The 10,703-nt window shown below is 48.7% G+C and overlaps 3 protein-coding genes across 3 annotated transcripts; all 3 read left to right on the plus strand.

The window, feature by feature from the left end:
• Window positions 1–763: 763 nt before the first annotated feature.
• Window positions 764–3,385, plus strand: N7500_008405 (uncharacterized protein; the record flags this gene model as incomplete). Its single annotated transcript, XM_056679549.1, has 3 exons — window positions 764–1,381; window positions 1,458–2,826; window positions 2,880–3,385. The coding sequence occupies 3 exons, from the start codon at window positions 764–766 to the stop codon at window positions 3,383–3,385; spliced, it is 2,493 nt and encodes an 830-aa protein (XP_056529921.1).
• A 693-nt stretch (window positions 3,386–4,078) lies between these two features.
• Window positions 4,079–4,557, plus strand: N7500_008406 (uncharacterized protein; the record flags this gene model as incomplete). Its single annotated transcript, XM_056679550.1, has 2 exons — window positions 4,079–4,329; window positions 4,431–4,557. 2 exons carry the CDS (start codon window positions 4,079–4,081, stop codon window positions 4,555–4,557), a joined length of 378 nt encoding a protein of 125 aa, XP_056529922.1.
• A 992-nt stretch (window positions 4,558–5,549) lies between these two features.
• On the plus strand, window positions 5,550–10,488 carry N7500_008407 (NACHT and WD40 domain protein; the record flags this gene model as incomplete). The annotated part of the gene is made up of 4 exons (XM_056679551.1): window positions 5,550–5,649; window positions 5,705–6,264; window positions 6,335–8,341; window positions 8,389–10,488. 4 exons carry the CDS (start codon window positions 5,550–5,552, stop codon window positions 10,486–10,488), a joined length of 4,767 nt encoding a protein of 1,588 aa, XP_056529923.1.
• Window positions 10,489–10,703: the final 215 nt, after the last annotated feature.

Genomic DNA, 10,703 nt, shown 5'->3' on the forward strand with positions numbered 1-10,703 from the left:
CGGGATTATTGCATGTGTAATTACGTTGTATACAAAAAAAGCATACCTTTCTCTTTTTTTTTTCATCTTTTTGTTTCATCTTTTTTCGGGTCAACGTTGAGATGTTCCTGAAATTACATTCTCCACTGATGTGGAACTTCCACTTCAATGGCCGATCTCAGGGGTTCGTCCATATTTCTTTTAACCATGGGAGAGAAAATAATGGATTCAGCTGTGGGAATGTATATGCACTCAATAAAACATCTAGATCATATCCTTACTGCAACAATGCATATAGTGTATGTATGTACTTCGTACATAGGTATACATCACATCCATGAATATACGAGACACAATCCTAATGAGAGAAATTTTAGCATAGACATGGATTGACCTGGTTAATCTTATTATACGACAAAGTTCATTGTCGTATACTCCGTACATATGTTGCATATAGCCATTAATCTGATCTATCAACTATTATCTATACCTAATACTATTTAAACTACTAATAACAATTACAAGGGTAGTCGAAGCCTAATCCCCCGTTTACCTACTTTGTATATATTTTTCTCTGTACTCCGTATGAGATAGGAAATTGGGAATAACTTCACAACAAAAGATCCAAATGAGGCAATGATCAGGGCACGCTAAACCGTACTTTGTCTAAGGGGATTTCAAACTGTGACGGTACCCAACCCGTCTACGGGTCCTGCGACACCTTTTCTCTTCTATTCATTCTACACGGAAAACCCCCTAGGCCCTAGGGCCTGAGAGAGAAAACATGCCTTCACTTACTCTATCAGATCCGTCCATGATCCTGCCATACGAAGGTGAACGCGAATCCCAAACTCCCTCCCCTCCCCAAATCGCCTACCTGTCGCATCTTAATTCCCGCCAATCAGACCACGATGCCTCAATATCTGCATCCAGCCGACAGAAGAAAAATTTTTCCCGCCATGCCTGGACACACGATGACGTGAATGTCAGTCGCCGACTCTCGGATATCGGCGAGGAGCTATCGCCCGCCAGATTGGGATTCGGCGATTCGGACGAACAACAGCTGGCCAGCTCACCGCTACTGCACGACGACGATCAGAACAGGGATCATGCTGCGTGGAGTAGCTCCAATTCCACTATTAGTGCGGGGAGCAGACGCGCTTCTGCTTCTAGGGATGTGCCTGAGGCGCATAACGGACGCGATGAATCCCCCGTTGACCCCGAGGTCGCGAGAGCGCAAGCTTCCGCGGTCGTTGCGACTGCAGGGGGTTCTTCTGTGCCAGCTAGCAACGCCGTGGCGTCTGCAGCTGCAGAGGGCAAGGGGCCGGGGGAGGAGTTTTCCTCGGCGATACTGAGTAGCGAGGCGGAGAGGATCTTGGAGAATGCGAAGAAACGACTAAATGTATGTTGGTGTCTTGTGTCTTGCGCGCCGCAGGTTGGCTAGGGAGTATTAATACTAACGCGCTTTGTTCTCTTAGCTCATGGAAAACAATCTCACTCGAGCTCGGTCGACGACGCGCACAACTGCTTCGCCCTCGCCCTCGAATTCGGGCCATATGCAACCAATGGGTATGCACCACCCAGTGGGCGGACTGTACCGGTCGATTTCGCGCACGGATCCTAAGAATTCGTCGCTTCGACGGCAGTCGCTTATCGCGTCGCAGGATACGACGAATAATCGCCATTCGAGAGGGCACTCTGAGACGAATATTCCGTCCGACTCGAACTTGTCGAATGATACTAAGCGAATCTCGCGCTCGGTCAGTGCGATGGGCGCAAGCACTTCGTCTAGTCTTCATACGGATAATCGGTCGTTCCAGTATGCACCCACGAGGGCATACCTGACTCACCGGTCATCGGTTTCTTCTGTTCAGCCTCCGATACATGTTCAGAACCAGGAGGAACAGGAGCAGACCGCACAGTCCCCTGTTTCCACCGAAGATAGTTCGTCGGACTCGCCACATGGCTTGGGCATTTCCTCGGAGGGATCGAAATCCAGCCCGGACGGGTTCAGTCCAGTCTACAGCTCCTATGGTCCCCCTAGCCGCGCGCAGTCGCAACTGCAGGTGCGCGATCTTCAGTATCAGATGAAGGGTCTTCACATCAAGATCTCTTCTCTCAAGGTGAAGACTCAGGAGGATAATCTTCGCCGGCGCAGCTTGCAGAGCTTGCGCACGCCCAGTCCATTAACGGCCGCTGATCACTGGTATGCGAATGCGCTGGAGCTCAAAGATGGCCGAACCAGTCGTGGCTCTAATCCCCGACGTGACGCCAGCTCTGAAAACATTCGGGATGTTTCGAACGAAGTAACCGCAGAAGATCGGCGCCGATCCGATGAACATGTTGCCGAAGATGCACACAAACATGCCAGGAACTGGCAAGGCAATGAGCCGGCTGACTATGCCGATGACCAATCCGTTGCTGAAACCATGTACGAAGATGCCGAAGAAGGCGACTTCGACGGAGACATTGACCGCGAAGCTCTGGATGAGATCTTACGCGAACCGCTCGACGATGACCTGGAGAACGATATGGAAGCCTTCCCTGACGTGCCATTGCACACGGACGCGACACCCCACGAGATGCGCGAGGATGCGTTCGACTACGAGCATTTCATCTTGCATAGCGCACTGGGGAACTACACCCAGCAACTGCGTCGGATGAGCAATAGCTCGAACGGATCAGTCGCGACAACCCGGCCCACATACAAAGCGCGACACTCCCGTACCAACAGTGACATGTCCGTTTCGACAGTGGCAACCTTTGCAACTGCAAATGAAGGCGAACGTCCCAGCGACGAGGACGACGTTGACAGCGTGATGTACTGGGACCGAAGGTTCAATCATGGTTCGTTCTCACAATCATTCCCCCTGGCTTTTCTCGCACTAATCCCTGGACAGAGCTGCGACACGGACATAGCCATGGCCATGGTCATAGCCGTAACCATTCCCAGTCCCATTCCCAATCTCATACTCACGGCCACGCCCATAGTCATAGCTACCAGCCAAGTCCAATCCAAGAGCTCGAGGTTGAGGGTGATCGCTCTGCAACACCCCGTGGCCCTCGATACGACAGCGGCAATATTACTCCTGTGGACCCGAAAAATCTTTCCCCTCAAAAAGTTACTGGTCGTTCATCCTCAGCCACGGCCGGTTCTGCCACCCCAACCTCCCTTGTCTCGTCGCTTGTCTCGACCGTGCGCGCGGCGTCCAGCACCCCCACTATTGGTGGTATCAACGATGATGACACACAGATGCTGGAAGCACTGTTCAGCAGCCTGGGTAAGGTTTGTATGGATTTGCAGACCATCACGACCTCCTCGGATCCCGATGTGAAGGCTGTGCGTGTGCTACGGCGTCGTCTGGATGCTGCGCGGAGAGTGCTCGAGGGAGAGCTTGATGCTTGATTTGATCTTGCTGCTCATCCTATCTCGTTGCATAGTGATGCCATATACCATGATTTATCCCTGTGTGGGATTGACGTTCTTTTGTTTCTTTTGTCCACATTATCTTGATACCCATTGTTTCTTTGTTGACTGTGATTTTATTGTACCTAGGTCATCTAGAGACTCTAGAGTATAGGAATAATTAATAGATGTCATGCATGTGAATGAGATCTGAATATCTAAGCATTCAAGTACATGGCTGTATAATCATAAGATTCGCCAGTCCCCTCTTCCGACTTCCCCTTTCACTAGCATTTTCAACTCTTCATCTTTCTACCAATATTATAGAATATTCACATTCATCAACATTCGTTCATAAACATTCCCCCCTTTTTGCCCCGCGATCTCCTAATCGGGACACTGATCGCCCAACGATAAGCAGAGCCTGTCACGACCAACTGTCAACAGTAAGCAAGCCTGGATGAATATACAAAGCCCATATTAACAAATCTTAGAAAACGCGCATCTAAACGAATCCAAAGACTCGACCCAAACGTCGGGTAAAAAAACAAACAACCAAAAAAAAAAAAAAAAAGAAAATCAGCCAAACTGAACAATCCATCCCTCCAAAGTCCAAGCCCAAGAAAAAAAATATCCAACCCGAGTCTCCGCAAAGACTTATTACGCTCTCTACACACTCAAAAAGCCTTCGCGATGAGTATGAGCGCAAGCGCAAATACCAGACCACCGTCTGCACCAGGGTCGTCACATGCCTCGCGCCGTCTCCTCATCTTCCAGGAGACGCGCAACCCACAGAATGTCGCAGAGACCATCTACCTCCCCGTCAACAAACTGGGGTTACCGATCTGTGGCGATGGACCCGAATTACCTTCTATTCTGGAGTTGCCATTGCGGGTGCTGAGGGTATTTACTGATATCTTTAATCAGCCGAAGTATAAGGGGTGGTATGTTCTCTTTTCTTCTCTTCTCTGGTCCCTTTTGCTTTTTCTCTCGTGATGTCGTTCTCTGCTATTTCGAATATCAAATCATATGCTGATTGAAATAGGGCTGTTGTCTCTGCAGGTCCGTATCATGATATCTCAGAAGAAGGGAAATTTTATGCTGTGGTTCTGGAACAGGCGCAGAATGCGTCGGGGTATGCGTCGCATGAGACTCATATGGGGACGCCTTGATCTTTTATGTATGAAATACTCCTGTTGATTTTTTCATGTAAACCTGTGAATTGCTGTTTCGGGTTAGTTTTGCCTTTTTAGGTTTAGCGTCATCATAGGCCGTTCTGCTCTCCTTATCCCCCGACATAGACCTGTCTTTGGAGGCATTCGACAAGTTCGAATCAGACCGAACATTCACTCCGGGGTGCCCTCTTGAACGGCGATTGGTCGTATCAAAATAACTCTATAATTCAATAGAGGTGTAGGCTTCGGGGATTAAATTAATTAATAAACATAGGGTGAATCATTAATGAAGAAGAATATGAGGGTAGACGGCCGCTGATATAGCCTGATAATATCCTTCTTCTGGGTCTTTTCAGCAGTCTTGAATAGGTCTCTCAATGGGCTTCCCAGCTTTTTTTTTTTTTAGATATCGTTAAGCTACTTTCCCCCTTTCTAGTCTATTCATCGACGGTGGAAAAAGGCGGAAAGGGCATACTCCGTACACAAGACATTTCTATGTATAGCCTTTTTCATCTACCCTATCAAAGATTTGGCTAAGACTGGAGTGATTTGATTGACTAACAAGACTCTGATTCAAAGTGTGGGGACATATCCCCTACGGAGTATTGGCTGTGCCTCTTCGATTTGGACACCAAATGTGAGATGTAGTCGTGCAGCTCTTGCATTTGTGACGTGGCGGGGCTGAATCGAATGCAAGACAACCTTTAAGCGCTAGGTCGGTCTGGATTTGGGACTGCCCAATTCTTCGTTTAGCATCTTCCAATGTTATTGCTTGGGTGAACTGGTTTCCCTGGCTAAACGAACGTACAGAATTCAACATATGTTCCTGACTTTGAAGCTTGTTGAGTACCATGTCTGGCCAGTGATAGCGCCATGCTATAATTACGCCTCAAAGACACCTTCGTTTTGGAAGATCGTCTAAAAAGATCCCTTACCAAATCATATTCTCCCACTGAGCTATCCTACTAGCCGACAAAACATTAGAAGTGATGCCTGTTAAAAAGGTCGAGAAACGCTCTCACTGGTTGAAAAAGATTTTCAAAGGGCGTAAATCCAGCTCACCAGCGCTCGCAGCCACACCGAGTTCAGGTGCGTACAGATCGAAACTCCAAACGTGGGAACCCGAATCTCACGCAAACAACAGAGCAATCTTCCGTTCACGAACTGCGCTTTAGCAATACCCAGGAACCAACAGCAAAAGATTCACGCCTGCCGAAAGCCGATTTGACCCTCAAAAATGCGAGAGAATCTGCCCAATGCGATGGCGCACCAAAACGAATATCTCAGCCAAGTCCGACCACCGAAACCCCGCCCCAACAGTCACCATTGACAGTACAGCCTATTGAGCAACAAACACCTGTTCAGTCCATGTCCCAGAGACTTTGGGGAACCGCTTATGAGGCCCTTGAAAGCGATGACGATACTGCAAAGCTTGTCAGACGATATTCGGAGACGTTACAAAGAGTGCTTGGAGACAACGGTCCCGCGATTGCTACGTTCGACAGTGGTTCGACCGAACGGAAAGGACAGAAAGATCGACAGATAGTAATGAAAGAACTAGTGGAGAGAGGTCGGCAAAAGGTCTCCAAAGCATCGGAATTACCCACAGCAGTGGGCAATGTTGCTCAATTCATTCTTTCTGCCAAAACCATGATCGACGTGGCGGTCCAAAGTGTACCCCAGGCCGCCTTGCCATGGGCAGGTGTATGTTTGGGCTTGCAAGTAAGAATTTGCATCTGGCAACTTGTTATTACACCAACTTATCATAATTCAGATACTTTCCAACCCCATGAATGCCCTGAAGTCGAATCTTGCTGGCATTGTTCATGTCATCTCCAGGATGGACTGGTACTGCGCTCTGACCGAAGATTTCTTGAGCGATGACAGCATTGAAGTTGGAGGGGAATCCCTCCAAGCAGTCAAACAATACCTGGAGGATAGAGTCATCACGCTCTACAAGGCTCTTCTCTTGTACCAGATGAAAAGCGTCTGCGCCTACTATAGACATCAGGGCCTCGTTTTCCTCCGCAACCTTGTGTTTTTGGATGATTGGGATGCCGACCTCAAGGCCGTTACAGATGCCGAAACAACCCTGCAGGGGGACTTGGATCAATACGGAAAGCAGCATACAAAGTATTCTCTGACGGAGCTCATCAAGAGCTCCCAGGGGATGGAGGGACTTCTCCAGGGCATTGCTCACGAAATTCGAGAGCTGATTGCTCAAAATAAAGCAATGCAGACGGATGAAAAGGACGAGCGATGTCTCCAAGATCTCTTTATCGTGGACCCACAAGATGACATGGAGAAAATCGAGCAAAGCAAGGACAAATTACTAGGCGAGGCGTACAGATGGATTCTCAGCACAGATGAATTTGCCGGTTTGACAAATTGGAGCAACAGCGGGTCTTTGCCACCCTGTCGTGTGCTGTGGATCCAAGGCCACGCGGGAACGGGGAAGACGATGCTCTTGATCGGAGTTGTACGTGAACTGTCAAGCTACTCCGCCAAGTTGGCACCCCACGTTGCGCAGTTCTTCTTTCAAGGAACGGATCAAACACTTAATACCGCGACAGCGGCTCTGAGGTCTCTAGTCTGGTTGCTTCTGGTTCAGCAGCCACACTTGATATCACATTTGAGATCCAAGCACAAGCATGCAGGTTCTTCACTTTTTGAAGGCGATGGGGCATTTATCTCTCTGTCAAATGCGTTCAAGGGCATGTTGACAGACCCCACTTTATCGCCGGTGTATCTCGTTCTCGACGCTTTGGATGAGTGTGAACAGGGATTGAATCAAATGGTTCAACTTATCTCTGAGTCCCTTGCTCTCACAGACAAAGTAAAATGGCTTGTTTCCAGTCGTCCAACGATCCGGTTAAGAATCCCGGAACTGGCAGGTTTGCTGGTAGAGTTGGACGCTCAAAGGCTGCAAGATCCTGTCAACGAATACATAGGATATAGGATTTCTACTCTGAAAGGCAGAGAGGGCTATGACGATTTGGTTCTGGCAGAAATTGAGCGCGAAGTACGTCGGAAGGCTGAAAACACCTTTCTTTGGGTGGCCCTCATGTTCAAAGAACTCGACGCTGGATATGAAAGCCTGAATCCTGCGCATGGCGCATACGCCCTTGAGATCGTTCAAAGCATTCCTTCTGGTCTGTCGAAAGTTTATGACCACATCATGAACAGGATTGAAAAAGGCGTATTGAGGGATCCAATATACTGCAAGGCTGTCCTGGTGGCTGTAGATCTTGCGTTCCGCCCTTTGAGCTTATCTGAGCTAGCCATACTTGCCGATATCCCACCCAGCATAGATCCCCGGTCGATTGTTCAAAAATGTGGTTCGTTCTTGACAATCAAGGAAAACACGGTCTATCTGGTCCATCAGTCGGCCAAGGATTATTTGGATTCGAGTTATAGATCAAGGCTTGACTCCGCTGGTCCTGCAAAAGGGCATACGGAAATCAGTAGGCGCTCGATCAGGAGCCTCTACTCAATACTGAAGCAAAACGCATGGAACCTCAGTTCTGGCCTCAAGCCAAAAGACACGAGTCCGCCTGATCCGGACCCTTTAGCCCCAATAAGATACTCTTGCGTTCTCTGGGTTGACCATCTTTCTTTCCCGAACGAGGAGAGCCCCGACCAAAAAGGGGAACTCATCGAAGAGGCGTTGACATTTGAATTCCTGAGTACCCGGATCCTCCGCTGGCTTGAGGCTCTGTCCCTATTGGGACAGCTTTCCGGTGGGGTTCGATCAATACGAATGCTTCTAGATTTGGCACAGGTATGTTGCTGTCATCATCAATTAGTATAACTTCTAATCCTTGTTAGTTCCGGATGGGCCAGAACTCTCAGCTTGCCAGATTACTGAAGGATGCCGAGAGGTTTGTTCTCAGTCACGGATCGATCATAGAAAGGGCTCCACTGCAGGTATATGCCTCAGCCCTTATATTCAGCCCAACCCTCAGTGACATCAGAAGAGACCTGTGGGAAGAAAGACTGCCCTTCATTCAAGCAGTTTCCGGCATCAAGGGACCATGGGGTGCGGACCGCCAAACGCTCGAGGGTCATAGCGACTGGATTTTAGCAGTCGCTTTTTCTCCGGATGGTAAGATGCTAGCTTCGGCTTCATATGACACCACCATCCGATTGTGGAATGCAGCAACAGCTGCAACTCAACAGACGCTTGTAGGTCACAGACGATCTGTTAGAGCCGTTACTTTCTCGCCGGATAGCACTATGCTGGCATCGGCATCTTCCGACAATACTATCCGACTTTGGAATAACACCACAGGAGCCCTTTATCGAGTGATTCCCGGGCATACTGATTCAATTAACTCTGTGGTTTTCTCCCCAGATGGTAAAATGCTCGCGTCAGCTTCATCCGATCATACCGTTCGGCTCTGGGATGCAGTAACCGGCTTGCCTCAAAGTGTAATTCAAGGCCACCATCGTTGGATATCCGCAGTTGCTATCTCGCCTGATGGTAATATGCTTGCATCGGCTTCATTCGATTGCACCATTCGGCTATGGGACGCAAAAACGGGCGTGATGTGCCGTATACTCGATCGCCATTACAAACCAGTGATGGGAATTTGTTTTTCGCCAGATGGAAAGAAGATTGCGTCGGCCTCTGAGGATACCACTGTTTTAGTCTGGGATACAGCAACTGGTGAGCTACAACACGATTTTGATGGCCATACGGGTTCAGTGAGAGCAGTCGCTTTTTCACCAGATGGAAAAAAGATAGCTTCGGCTTCCTACGATAAGACCATCCGGCTTTGGGATGTGCAGACTGCTGCTACATACCAAGAGCTCGAAGAGCATAGAGGATCTGTGAGTGCAATTGCCTTCTCGCCAGATGGCAAAACATTATCCTCGGCTTCACATGATGGCACTGTCCGGCTCTGGGAGATGGCGGCAGACTCCCTAGAGTTCGATACAGATGGTTACTTCACATCACAAGCACCATATTCGGCACTTCAGGAAAAGCATAGATTGATAAAAGAAGTGACATTCTCAATGGATGGCAGTACGTTAGCGTCGGCTTCATTGGATCATACCATCCGGCTCTGGGATCCGAAGACTGGGGTGCTCCAACAGACATTAGACCATCCCGATCTACTGGCGAGGATACTCGTTTTCTCCCCAGATGGAAAGATACTGGCATCTGTTTTGTCTAGTCGCGCCATTCTATTATGGAGCATTCCGAATCGTGCTCCACAAAATGAGTTTTGGCCTTGTGGAACTGGAGATATCAAGGCAGTTACTTTCTCGCCGGATGGCAAGATGATAGCATCTGTAACGTCGACAGATATAGAGATATGGAATGTGGAGACTCTCGCCCGACAGCAGCTAATCGAGACTCAATTGAATCTAGTCAGGGGGGCCGCGTTCTCAGCAGACAACAAGACGCTAGCGTCAGCTTCGTCTGACCGCACCGTCCAGCTCTGGGATGTCGCAACGGGTACACTCAAAAGAACCCTCGTGGGTCATCGTGGTCCAGTCCGGGCAATTGCCTTTTCACAGGATAGCAAGACCTTAGTTTCGGCCTCATTGAATGATCCTGCCAGAATCTGGGATACAGCAACTGGTGCGCTGAAAATGACGATTCAAAGCCAAAGCCAACTGATCAACGAAGTTGCCTTCTCTGGAGATGGCAAATATCTGAAGACAAATTGCGGAATCTTTAGACTCTGTGCACGGCCAGCTGCCCCTGACAATTGTCCCAAAGAGAAGAATCCCGATGAAAGCCTGCTGATCGGAAACGAATGGATTCGTCTTGCTGGAGATAATCATCTCTGGCTTCCCATAGATTACCGAGCTACTTGCGTAGCTCTACATGGCAAAACTGCTGTTCTAGGCCATCGGTCTGGGCGGCTCACGTTTTTGCAACTTGGGGATTCTCTAGGGAGTACTCATATTCGATAGAACCCTCAACATGATTTACGACCGATAATGCCTTTCTCGTTTTGCTTTTGATTCCCCATTCTCTGTCCTCCTCGCTTTCGTTGTATAGAAGTTTGATTTTTGGGGGGACTATAAAGCATTGAACGACTGGGGGCCTAGGAAAGGAGAAACTACATGGTCATCGAAACTGCGAACATCTCGAAGGGCTTTCGTCTAGGTGTACTGCCTAGGTGGTA

Source organism: Penicillium coprophilum, assembly GCF_028826855.1.
Source record: "Penicillium coprophilum strain IBT 35676 chromosome Unknown utg000005l_segment0_segment0, whole genome shotgun sequence".
NCBI classification, from domain to species: domain Eukaryota; kingdom Fungi; phylum Ascomycota; class Eurotiomycetes; order Eurotiales; family Aspergillaceae; genus Penicillium; species Penicillium coprophilum.